The following is a 13,305-nucleotide window of genomic DNA, read 5'->3' on the forward strand; positions in this document are numbered from 1 at the left end:
CATCTGTAAGAGAGGATGCACGGCCTTGACCGTGCACACATCTGTAAGAGAGGATGCACGGCCTTGACCGTGCACACATCTGTAAGAGAGGATGCACGGCCTTGACCGTGCACACATCTGTAAGAGAGGATGCACGGCCTTGACCGTGCACACATCTGTAAGAGAGGATGCACGGCCTTGACCGTGCACACATCTGTAAGAGAGGATGCACGGCCTTGACCGTGCACACATCTGTAAGAGAGGATGCACGGCCTTGACCGTCCACACATCTGTAAGAGAGGATGCACGGCCTTGACCGTGCACACATCTGTAAGAGAGGATGCACGGCCTTGACCGTGCACACATCTGTAAGAGAGGATGCACGGCCTTGACTGTCCACACATCTGTAAGAGAGGATGCACGGCCTTGACCGTGCACACATCTGTAAGAGAGGATGCACGGCCTTGACCGTCCACACATCTGTAAGAGAGGATGCACGGCCTTGACCGTCCACACATCTGTAACAGAGGATGCACGGCCTTGACCGTCCACACATCTGTAAGAGAGGATGCACGGCCTTGACCGTACACACATCTGTAAGAGAGGATGCACGGCCTTGACCGTCCACACATCTGTAAGAGAGGATGCACGGCCTTGACCGTCCACACATCTGTAAGAGAGGATGCACGGCCTTGACCGTCCACACATCTGTAAGAGAGGATGCACGGCCTTGACCGTCCACACATCTGTAAGAGAGGATGCACGGCCTTGACTGTCCACACATCTGTAAGAGAGGATGCACGGCCTTGACTGTCCACACATCTGTAAGAGAGGATGCACGGCCTTGACTGTCCACACATCTGTAAGAGAGGATGCACGGCCTTGACTGTCCACACATCTGTAAGAGAGGATGCACGGCCTTGACTGTCCACACATCTGTACGAGAGGATGCACGGCCTTGACTTTACACACATCTGTAAGAGAGGATGCACGGCCTTGACTGTCCACACATCTGTAAGAGAGGATGCACGGCCTTGACTGTCCACACATCTGTAAGAGAGGATGCACGGCCTTGACTGTCCACACATCTGTACGAGAGGATGCACGGCCTTGACTTTACACACATCTGTAAGAGAGGATGCACGGCCTTGACTGTACACACATCTGTAAGAGAGGATGCACGGCCTTGACTGTACACACATCTGTAAGAGAGGATGCACGGCCTTGACTGTACACACATCTGTAAGAGAGGATGTACGGCCTTGACTGTACACACATCTGTAAGAGAGGATGACTGTACACACATCTGTAAGAGAGGATGCACGGCATTGATTATACGTACATCTGTTTCAGGACGCACATATTTTCAAAATTACAAAAATCCGCAACTCATCAAATTACAGGTAAACAATCAGAAAGAGTTACAAAGTATACCAGTGAACTTTGTTGAGGCACTATTGAATAATATTTTAAGGCATTCATTTTAATCCTGGGCCTTTAGAAAAACCTCTCTTGTTTTAGTTCGGTTTATGTTATAAAGATCACATTATAAAGATTTTCATCTTTATACTTAGCATGGTTTCTCATGGTGTCTTTTCTTGGCAAAGTTTTTTTCACTTGTCCCCAGCCGAGTCTCATGTCTTCTAGTCCTTTGTCCACCTGATGCGTCAGGTTTGAGTCTTTCCCTTGCTCTTAGCATTTATCTGAATCATTACTTTCTTGCTGAAATTTTTCAGTTGTCCCAACAGTGACTCCATTTTCTTTTCTGTGCCAAGATCCTGTCCCTGTTCAGGAGGATGGATTGCCTCTCCTGTCCCATCCTGTCTTATCTTTTTCTTTCTTTTCTGTTTTCTTTTCAACAGTGTTTTGGTCTTGTCACTCAGACTGGAGTTCAATGGTGCGATCTCGGCTCACTGCAGCCTCCGCCTCCTGGGTTCAAGCGATTCTTATGCCTCAGCCTCCTGAGTAGCTGGGATTACAGGCACCTGCCACCATGCCCAGCTAATTTTTGAATTATTAGTAGAGACGGGGTTTCGCCATGTTGGCCAGGCTGGTCTTGAACTGCTGACCACAGGTGATCCACCCGCTTCGACCTCCCAAGCGCTTGGATTACAGGTGTGATCCACCCGCCTCGGCCTCCCATGCGCTGGGATTACAGGTGTGAGCCACCGCACCCGGCCTCCCAAGCGCTGGGATTATAGGTGTCAGCCTCCGCGCCCGGCCTCCCAAGCGTTGGGATTACAGGTGTGAGCCACCGCGCCTCGGCCTCCCAAGCGCTGGGATTGCAGGTGTGATCCACCCGCCTCGGCCTCCCAAGCACTGGGATTACAGGTGTGATCCACCCACCTCGGCCTCCCAAGCGCTGGGATTACAGGTGTGAGCCATCGCACCCGGCCTCCCAAGGGCTGGGATTACAGTTGTGATCCACCTCCTTTGGCCTCCCAGGCGCTGGGATTACAGGTGTGATCCACCGCGCCCGGCGTCCTAAGGGCTGGGATTACAGGTGTGATCCACCCGCTTCGGCCTCCCAGGCGCTGGGATTATAGGTGTGAGCCACCGCACCCGGTGTCCCAAGGGCTGGGATTACAGGTGTGATCCACCCGCTTCGGCCTCCCAGGCGCTGGGATTACAGGTGTGAGCCACCGCGCCCGGCCTCCCAAACGCTGGGATTACAGGGGTGATCCACCCACCTCAGGCTCCCAGGCGCTGGGATTACAGGTGTGAGCCACCGCGCCCGGTCTCCCAGGCGCTGGGGTTACAGGTGTGATCCACCCACCTTGGCCTCCCAGGCGCTGGGATTACAGGTGTGATCCACCCGCCTCGGCCTCCCAAGCGCTGGGATTACAGGTGTGAGCCACCGTGCCCGGCCTCCCAAGGGCTGGGATTACAGGTGTGATCCACCCGCTTCGGCCTCCCAGGCGCTGGAATTACAGGTGTGAGCCACCGCGCCCAGCCTCCCAAGTGCTGGGATTACAGATGTGATGCACCCGCCTCAGCCTCCCAAGCGCTGGGATTACAGTTGTGAGCCACCGCGCCCGGCCTCCCAGGCGCTGGGATTACAGCTGTGATCCACCCGCCTCGGCCTCCCAAGCGCTGGGATTACAGGTGTGATCCACCCTCCTCGGCCTCCCAAGCGCTGGGATTACAGGTGTGATCCACCCGCCTCAGCCTCCCAGGCGCTGGGATTACAGGTGTGATCCACCCGCCTCGGTCTTCCAAGCGCTGGGATTACAGGTGTGAGCCACCGCGCCCGGCCTCCCAAGGGCTGGGATTACAGGTGTGATCCACCCGCTTCGTCCTCCCAGGCGCTGGGATTACAGGTGTGAGCCACCGCGCCCGGCCTCCCAGGCGCTGGGATTGCAGGTGTGATCCACCTGCCTCGGCCTCCCAAGCGCTGGGATTATAGGTGTGATCCACCCGCCTCGGCCTTCCAAGCGCTGGGATTACAGGTGTGAGCCACCCGCTTCGGCCTCCCAAGTGCTGGGATTACAGGTGTGAGCCACCGCGCCCGGCCTCCCAAGGGCTGGGATTACAGGTGTGATCCACCCGCTTCGGCCTCCCAGGCGCTGGGATTACAGGTGTGAGCCACCGCGCCTGGCCTCCCAAGCGCTGGGATTACAGGTGTGATCCACCCGCCTCGGCCTCCCAGGTGCTGGGATTACAGGTGTGAGCCACCACGCCCGGCCTCCCAGGCGCTGGGATTACAGCTGTGATCCACCCGCCTCGGCCTCCCAAGCGCTGGGATGACAGGTGTGATCCACCCGCCTCGGCCTCCCAAGCGCTGGGATTACAGGTGTGAGCCACCGCGCCCGGCCCGTATTGTGTTTTCATAGCTCTTTAGTCTCCTCCAGTCTGATACGGTTTTTCAGTCCTCATGTTTACACGCCATTTACAGTTTTTAGAGTGCAGGGCTTTTGTTTTGTACAGTGGAGCGCAGCCTAGGTCTGTCTGTGTTTCCTCATTAAATCTCCATGGCACACACTGATGACTCTTAACTGTACCAGAGACCTCTGTGGTGGTTGCCATGTGATGAGTATCCATTTGCATCATTCTCTTTTCACATCAGAGGTTGGCAAATATTTTCTGTAAAGGACCAGATAATAAATATTTGGGGCTTTGTAGGTCACATACAGTCTCTCATGCATATTCTTTTGGTTTTGCTTTCAATAATCCTTTAAAAATGTAAAATGAGTTTCGTTAATTTTTTTTTTTTTTTTGAGACAGAGTCTTGTTCTGTCGCTTAGGCTGGAGTGCAGTGGCGTGATCTCTGCAACCTCTGCCTCCTGGGTTCAAGTGATTCTCCTGCCTCAGCCTCCCACGTAGCTGGGACTACAGGCACCCACCACCACGGCCAGCTAATTTTTGTAATTTTAGTAGAGACGGGGTTTCACCATGTTGGCCAGGCTGGTCTCGATCTCTTGACCTTGTGATCTGCTCACCTCGGCCTCCCAAAGTGCTGGGATTACAGCCGTGAACCACCATGCCCAGCCTGGAGTAGCTTTCTAAATGGTCTTCGAAAGGCCACTTTTAGGCTCCACCAACTTGATTCTCCACACAGAACGAACTTTATAGAATCATATCTCCTCTTCTTATCTGCTTAAAGTTTTCAAAGCTTTCAATGTTTTTGGAAAGGTTAATCATACTTTATTAATAATACTAGATAGAAGTTGAGAATTGACTGTTTTAAGGTAATATTAATGTTTAAAGCAGCACATTTTGCTTAGTAAATTAGTTTTGTTAGTTTATTTTATTATAATGTCTTATACATTTTAAACTCCTTGAAATCTAGGACTATGTTTTGTTTCTCTCTCTGTTTGAAACCAGGTCTGTTGATTGCAAGTTAAGATTTTTCTTGCAAAGAAAAACATCCTGCCCAAATGTGAGCAGAGGGCCAAGGTTAATAAGATTAAACTCCCGTCTTTACTGGGAGACAAAGAGGAATAGGCCACAAAATAATAATAAAAGGCAGGTGGGAGAACAGCCTGAGATCATCGTACAGTTACTCTAACGTCACAGTCTTAAGAAAAAGAGTGCAGCCACACGGTTAACAGATTTGCATGAGGATTTACTAAAGACTGAGGTTATACAAACGGAGAAAATGTGCTCTGAAAATAATTGACACACATTCCTGGTGGGGAATGACAGTTGCCTCTGGAATGGCTTCCAGAGCTGAGCCTCCCTCTTCAGGTCTTTTTCGCGGTTTACCTCTCAGGAGCGTGTCCTGGAGGTTAATGATACATTTGGTGATTCAGGTCAGAGTTCTCACGTGACCTTCGGTGCCTCGCATGGTTTGGCCCTTGCCTGCCTCTCTGTTCTGTCCTGTAACACTCACTCCCTCCATCACTCTGTCTCCAGACTTCACCTTCAGACACTTCCCAGGATTTGTAAGCAGTTTTCTGCCTCGGGACCTTTCTCCTTGCTGTTTGCTGTGCCTGGATGTTCTCTGCTGGCTTTTTACATGGCCGATTCCTCATTTCAGGTCTCAGTATAAGTGTCACCTCCTCAATGAGGACCCCGCTGACTTGGCTCTCCCCTCTAGTGAACGCAGCTTTATTTAACTTACTTATCACAGTTGTTCTCATTAACATAAGTTCCAGAAAGACCAAATCCTGTCGTTCCTTTTCTAAGCTCATGGTAGTGCTCGGTAGCTACCTGCTAGTCAGATGGACGAATGAGCAGGTGGCGGGCGGGTCGTGCTGCTTTGTGCTGAGGAGCAGCCTGCGCTCGCCGTTCGCTTGTAATCGTCTGTTTTCTGCCTGTCAGTGACTCGCTGGCCGATTTCTCCTGATGGTCTCTTGGCTCCATAGATTCGTCCACACCAGTGTGTTCCCCACGCAGCAACATTCACACTACCTGGGAACTTGATAGAAACGTAGATTTTCGGGCCCAAACCCAGCCTTAGTGACCGAGAGTCCCCCAGGGGAGACGCCAGTCACCTCGACTTGAACATCCCCCAGCCTGCCGATGCTTACGAACCACTGCCCTGGCCCTTGGAGGTCTTAAAATACGCCGGTGTGGCTTAGAGTAAAAGATAGCAACGTGTCCTTTTCACATGGAGTGGCGGCATTGGTAGGGATTGGTAGTGGGAGGGAGAGGACCTGACTTGGGGAATGTGCTGAATAGATAAAAGCGACTCTCAGACCTATTGGGATTATAGGGAAAACTCTCTATAGAGACCATGGTGAGAACCGGGGACACCTGTAGCGTTAGACTGAGTCAAGTGGCTCCTATGAGAGGCAGCTAGGGTAATCGTAATTACTGAAGTGCTGAGATGAAAAGCTGTCCAATAGCGAGGAAGTATGCAGGATAGTGGTTCTCACTGGGGTTGGAGGGGAGCTTTTCAAACAACATCGACTACTTCCTCTTCTCTGTCCACCCCCTGCCCCTGTTCTGATATGTCTTAAGATCTCTCAGGGGTCAGATAAGAGTGTGTGTAGTTTGAAAAACCTCCCAGGGTAATTTCATATGACATCAAACAATCATTTGAAATACCAAAAAGAAATGGTTCTTAAACCTTTTCTTCCTTGGCGATTCTGTTCGTATGTTTCTAACAGATTAGCGGCCTTCAATTTTGAGTGAGTCTGTTTCTTGGAAACTGCTTTTCTTGAACAGACTGTAAGAAAATCCAAATTCTGGAGGTAACACTAAATGTTCTTTTCGAAGTAAATTTTAAAGTGAATTTTGAACTGGAACAGTTTTTTCCAGTTTTAAAATACAGGATCAGACTCAATTTGATAAGTAAATGTTTAAAAACCACATCACTGAAGATCAGCCTTGATTTGATTTCTTTTTCTGATTCAGAAAATACAAGTGTCCTCTTAAGGCTCTGTGCATCTTTTCAGCTGCTCAGAAGCTCTCAACCGAGTTTGATATTCAGAAGTGAATTAAATAAATTTCTGCATGAGCTTCTCAAACGGAAGGTCTGTTAGGCTTTTGCACAGCATTCCGAACAAGAGCCATTCCAGTTGCCCAGAATTATCTGGGAAAATCTTCTTAGTGAGAAACTTCCTTGTCACAACTGGGTAGGGATTTCGTTTCAATGGAAAGTCGGTTTTGTAGTGCCAGGTCCTCCAAGAATTGTTATAGTGCCAATGAGACTTGGACTTGTTTTTTGTTTGTTTGTTTGTTTGTTTGAGATGGAGTCTCACTGTCGCCCAGGCTGGAGTACAGTGGTGACATCTGGGTTCACTGCAACCTCTGCCTCCCAGATTCAAGCAATTCTCCTGCCTCAGCCTCCCAAGTAGCTGGGATTACAGGCATGTGCACCATGCCCAGCTAATTTTTTGTATTTTGGGTAGAAACAGGGTTTCACCACGTTGGCCAGGCTGGTCTCAAACTCCTGACCTTGTGATCTGCCCGCCTTGGCCTCTCAAAGTGCTGGGATTATAGATGTGAGCCCCTGCACTCGACTGAGACTTATTGTTTTGCTGTGTTGAAGTCATTGCTGAGAGAACCCTAATTTGCTTGAAAAATTCTGATCTTTAGGGACATCACTTCAAATCTTTTTTTTTTAATTACTTGGATTAGGAAAATTAACAATATTGTTTTGATTTCATAAACAGCAATTTTCTTAGGTTCATTACAAATGAGTTTTTAAAACTTTGACAATTTTTATTTTTTTATTTTTATTTTATTATTATTATTTTTTTTTGAGGCGGAGTTTCGCTCTTGATACTCAGGCTGGAGCGCAATGGCGCGATCTCGGCTCACCGCAATCTCCGCCTCCTGGGTTCAGGCAATTCTCCTGTCTCAGCCTCCTGAGTAGCTGGGATTACAGGCACGCGCCACCGTGCCCAGCTAATTTTTTGTATTAGTAGAGACGGGGTTTCACCATGTTGACCAAGATGGTCTCGATCTCTTGACCTCGTGATCCACCCGCCTCGGCCTCCCAAAGTGCTGGGATTACAGGCTTGAGCCACCGCGCCCGGCCGACAATTTTTATTTTTTAATTAAAAATTTAAATTTATTTATAATTAAAGAGTACTTTTGCCAGGTGTGGTGGCTCACGCCTTTAATCCCAGCACTTTGGGAGGCCGAGGTGGGCAGATCATGAGGTCAAAAGATCGAGACCATCCTGGTCAGCATGGTGAAACCCTGTCTCTACTAAAAATACAAAGATTAGCTGGGCATGGTGGCACGTGCCTGTAATCCCAGCTGCTCGGGAGGCTGAGGCAGGAGAATCGCTTAAACCTAGGAGGCAGAGGCTGCGGTGAGCCGAGATCGTGCCATTGTACTCCAGCCTGGGCAAGAAGAGCAAAACTCTGTCTCAAAACAAAGAATACTTTTTATACACACACCCCCACACACCCGCACACCCACATATGTCTCAAAATTTTAAAATCAGGACCAGATTTTTAGAAGTGAGTTCATTTTTCTGTTGTGTTACATGGACACAGAGAAATAGTGAATTCATTTTTAATATTACTCTTTTCAGATATTACTATTATTAATACTTTTCTACCAAAACTCAGCAATTTGGATTTTAGATTTGAAGAACTCTAATTTCATATTTCCTAAACCATGATGTCTGATTTATCCATTGTAGCTCCTTTGAAAGAAAGAGGACACACTGAAAAGTTACTTGAAAAATGCCCAAAGCAGAGTTTAATTATTCGATGGAATTTCATTCTGACAGGGGTAGCTCCAAATGCATACAAATCCCTGGTGTGTGTTTGAGATGGAGTCGGTGATTATTGCCTTTGTAGGTGTTTATAAAATGTTACACGTGTTTCCTGTGATAGTTGCACAAGGAAAGGGACCCATTTTGTTTTTAGGGAGAAGTGTCTAGTTAGTACCCCACAAATGCTCATTTTTCCAGTGCACATGTTTACTTGTTTATTTCAGAAATGGCAGTAAATGTATACATTATTAATTTAAAAACTCCCATAAATGTTTATTTCAATACAAGTAAAAAAGTAATATAGTCATTGGCATTAGAGTGTAACTTTAAATATTACTATAAAACTAATATGCATTTATTTGAAAAATTTCAATGGTGTAAATGTGAAAGATTGAAGGTTCTTCATGGCTCGATTCCTACCTCCCACCTCTCATTCCTGCCCTCAAGAGGAAGCATCTGGAAAAAGTCCTTCTAGATTTTCTTTGACATGAGTTACACTTACCTTTTCCTTTCTGGCTATAATAAAGCCATCTTAGCATTTTCATAAAGATTGGGGCTGGGTGTACCCCAGCACTTTGGGAGGCTGAGGTGGGTGGATCACCTGGGGTCAGGAGATTGAGACCAGCCTGGCCAACATGGTGAAACCTTGTCTCTACTAAAAATACAAAAATTAACCTGGCAAGGTGGCCGGGGCCTGTAATCCCAGCTACTTGAGAGGCTGAGGCGGGAGAATCGTTTGAACCCTGAAGGTGGAGGTTGCAGTGAGCTGAGATTGCACCACTGCACTTCAGCCTGGGTGAGGAGTGAGACTCTGTCTCAAAAAAAAAAAAAAAAGATTGGAAATGAGGTTTAGCATTAAGTAAAAATATTTACTTTAAAGAATTTCATTTTGAGGGACGATATGAGTTTTATGTCAATTAAGTATTGTTTTCCTTGTTTTATTATAACATTTAAAAGAAGTTTATTCTTGGAGAGAAAAATGTCTTTAATTTTTTTCTAAGATGTTTAAGAAAATGGAAATATTGTTCAAAATCTTTTTTTCTATCTCCCTTCCTCCCGTCCTTTCTCGTGACATCATTACTTCTAACAATTTGTTTTATATTTGATATTTTTGTTATTAATCAAGTTTATAAATCTGTTTAAAATATAAACCAGGGAGAAGGAGCTTATATGATATTATAATGAGTGTTTATATAAAGCTGTTCCTAGCTTAAGCTTATGTGTCTCTTTGGAGTCTCTCATGTACACACGGAATATCATCATTTCTTTATTTTCCTTAAAAACTTCCAAGGGCTTCGCTTTCCTTATGGCTTACCATTTTAAGTTCCTAGCTCTGTGGACGGACTGGCTCCAGCGTGCTTTTCTAGATAGATCACGAGGTTTTCTTGTTTCCTACTGTGTACTTCTTTCTCTGCACCTGATAAATGCCCTGGTCGAGGCAGACAACTTAATCTTGATGTCTCCGTGTGAAGACATCTGTTCTCTCAATCTAGAATTGTGGTTTTTTACTCACTTTTCCACATATTTCCCATCCCTACCCTTCAAAAACTGGCTCAGCGTCATCTTTAGGTAGCTTTTGTTGACATTTTTTTCCCTTCCAAACACAGCTAATCGAGCCCACTTCTGTTCTAACACTTAACTACATTGTATTAGCTGATTTTAAGTTTCATGTCTAATAGTCTGTGAGCAGTTTAGGAACAGCTCTGGGGTCTGACTACCCCGGTTTGATTTCTTGCTCTGCTACTTACTAGCTATCTGCCTTTGGACAAGTTGCTTAATGATTGAATGCTTTAGTTTTATCATCTATAAAATGAGGATAATAATACTACCTTTCTTATATTTGTTAGGAGAGTTAAATGAGACAATCTTCCGATATTTACGGTAGCGTTCCTCACATTGTAAACAGTAAATGTTAGGTATTCACTGGTAGGACTGATTCTCAGCACTTAGTTCATTGTCTGAAGGTGTTCGATAGTGTGTTTTATTAACTAAAGGGAAGTTTTTCTATGTAGGCTTATGGGTTAATTTATCAATTTAACGGTTATTACTACAATAGTCTCTAGTGTTTTAAGACAACTTTAGTTTTTATTGGCAGCCCGATGATTGTTTTATTTTCAAGTTTGTTGAAAATTTCCAACTTTCTTGTGCCAAAATAAGTGATAAAAGAGCCAGATAAGCACCTTCTCCTGCCTGACACGGGGCCTGTGTCACCTTCTCGGGGGATGATTGATGCACTTGGAGCTCCTGACAGATCTGTTCTCTCGTCTTCGTAGGCCTTGTGTAGAATCACGCGCCATTCTCCCACGGCCTTCCAGAACGTGATTGAAAAGGTGGGACTGAACTCAGTACTCAGCTCGCTGGCCTCTGCCGTCTGCAAAGTTCAGCAGTACATGTTGACCTTGTTCGCGGCCATGCTGTCCTGTGGCATTCATCTTCAAAGACTCGTCCAAGAAAAGGTTTGACTCAGATTTGACCTGTTCTTCTACTTTAAAAATTGTTGTTTTCTTCTGCAATTTTAGTGGTTCCACAAATGTCATGTTTGCAGAATTTATTTTTCATATCAAGAGGTCTTTTTGAACTTTGCCAATCATTTGTACTATAGAGGGTTCATCTTAACATGTTATAGGAGCCTTTTAGTGATTAAAATAGAAATTTTTTAAACGGCTTCTGCCTGCTTGTCGCATTTCAGTAATGTTAAACTAGAAAATGTCTTGGTCCTTGCTACATGCCGGCATTTCTTCTGCCTCAGCAACTCCAGCCTCCATCTCTTTCTCCCATGTTCTTTGCTGTTTTAGGGGGAGGAGATCTCTTTATATTTTCTGCTTATTCTGACCTGTTTTTGTTCCTTTCCTTGTAATACTCTGCCAATCGAAATTCTAGAGCCCTCATTGTGCTTTTAACTTAGCTCTCTTCTAGTCCTTTTGTGCCTTTATTATATATACCATAGAGTTCGTAAGTATCAAATTCATATCACAGAACTGCAGAGTGAGAAACAGATCTCTATAGTAGCCTTTCTCCAAGTGTCTTTAGCCCCTTGCTGAAGAGAGGTCCCTGGACCAGCAGCACTGACACCATCTGGAAGCGTGTTGGAAACGCGGACTCGTAGGCTCCATGCAGACCGGCTGAGTCGGAATCTACGCTGTAGCGAGATCGCTAGGCGATTGGTTTGAACTTCATGGCTTGAGAAGCTTTGCCTGAGAATATTAGTGTTCGATGACATGTTAACATGTAAAAAATAAAGTAGACCTGGCTGTATATAAATTTGGAAAGCAGAGAGTCACACTTAGGAATATTTTCAGTTGTACAATTTTTTCCCAGGTTTTAATATGCAAGTGTGTAATGTGATTCTTAATGAGGGGAATGCATTTTAAACTGATTCTTTAAAATGTAGCAGACACCGTTCTTTAAACTTATCGTGAGTCCTCATGAGGGGAGTGCAGCATTATTTCAACCAGTCGTTCTTTTTTTCTAGCAGGGGTAGAGAAGGGTACCTTTCTTCCTTTTTTCCCTTTTTTTTTTTCTTTTGAGATGGAGTCTTGCTCTGTTTCCCAGGCTGGAGTGCAGTGGTGCAGCCTCGGCTCACTGCAACCTCCGCCTCCTGGCTTCAAGGAGTTCTCCTGCCTCAGCCTCCTGAGTAGCTGAGACTACAGTTGCCTGCCACCATGCCCCGCTAAGTTTTGTATTTTTTAGTAGAGACGGGGTTTCGCCATGTTGGCCAGGCTGGTCTCAAACTCCTGACCTCAGGTGATCCACCCGCCTTGGCTTCCCAAAGTGCTGGGATTACAGGCACGAGCCACCGCGCCTAGCCGAGGTGTACCTTTCAATTCAGAGTTCTGCAGTACGTGGTGAAGGTAATACTGCTCAGAAGTGTGGAATGGAACCACTAAAATAGGCTGTTTACCATGGTTCTTCTGCATTAAAAAACACATTAAATTTTATTTTATTTTATTTATTTATTTTTTTGAGACGGAGTTTCACTCTTATTACCCAGGCTGGAGTGCAATGGCTAGATCTCGGCTCACCGCAACCTCCGCCTCTCGGGTTCAGGCAATTCTCCTGCCTCAGCCTCCTGAGTAGCTGGGATTACAGGCATGCACCACTGTGCCCAGCTAATTTTTTGTATTTTTAGTAGAGACGGGGTTTCACCATGTTGACCAGGATGGTCTCAATCTCTTGACCTTGTGATCCACCCGCCTCGGCCTCCCAAAGTGCTGGGATTACAGGCGTTAAATTTCATTTTTTATAATGAAACTTAATTTCAGTAACTACTATGAATACCTCTCAGATTTACTTGGTAAACTTGATCTGTGGAAGTCCAAATAGAGAGTAAACCACTTCTTGTCTTCAATTATTCTGATTTAGATTCTGCTAAGAAACTTGTGCCTCAGAGAAAGTATTTTTTTCCAACAAATCTGTGTGTCTAATTTTTGCTATTAAATTTTCAATCTTTAAATATTCTTATCATTGTATTAGAAAAAGTAATACTAGAATAATTTTACTGTGTAATCCATGGTTAGAGAGGCTGAGAGGTTTAGAAGAATTTGTTTTTTTTTAACCCCCAGCACAGGCATGGATTAAGTTTCAAACATAGTATTTTACAAAAGCAGTAAAATAGGATGTATGTTAATATAATTTTAATTATTTTTGATATATAACTACTATTCCACATATCTTAGGGAAGTGAGCAATTAAATGTATGGAATGAT

The 13,305-nt window shown here is 45.6% G+C and overlaps 1 protein-coding gene across 1 annotated transcript in view; it reads left to right on the forward strand.

Moving 5' to 3' along the window:
* Positions 1-13,305, forward strand: part of ULK4 (unc-51 like kinase 4) — a 660,641-nt gene that overhangs the window by 142,857 nt on the left and 504,479 nt on the right. Inside the window, exon 21 of the mRNA XM_064360107.1 lies at positions 10,873-11,055. Coding sequence (XP_064216177.1) covers positions 10,873-11,055 — 183 coding nt within the window. The remainder of the gene's footprint in view (positions 1-10,872; positions 11,056-13,305) is intronic.

This window comes from Aotus nancymaae, unplaced genomic scaffold (assembly GCF_030222135.1).
Source record: "Aotus nancymaae isolate 86718 unplaced genomic scaffold, 86718_ANA_hifiasm-v0.15.2.pri h1tg000038l, whole genome shotgun sequence".
Classification (NCBI taxonomy): domain Eukaryota; kingdom Metazoa; phylum Chordata; class Mammalia; order Primates; family Aotidae; genus Aotus; species Aotus nancymaae.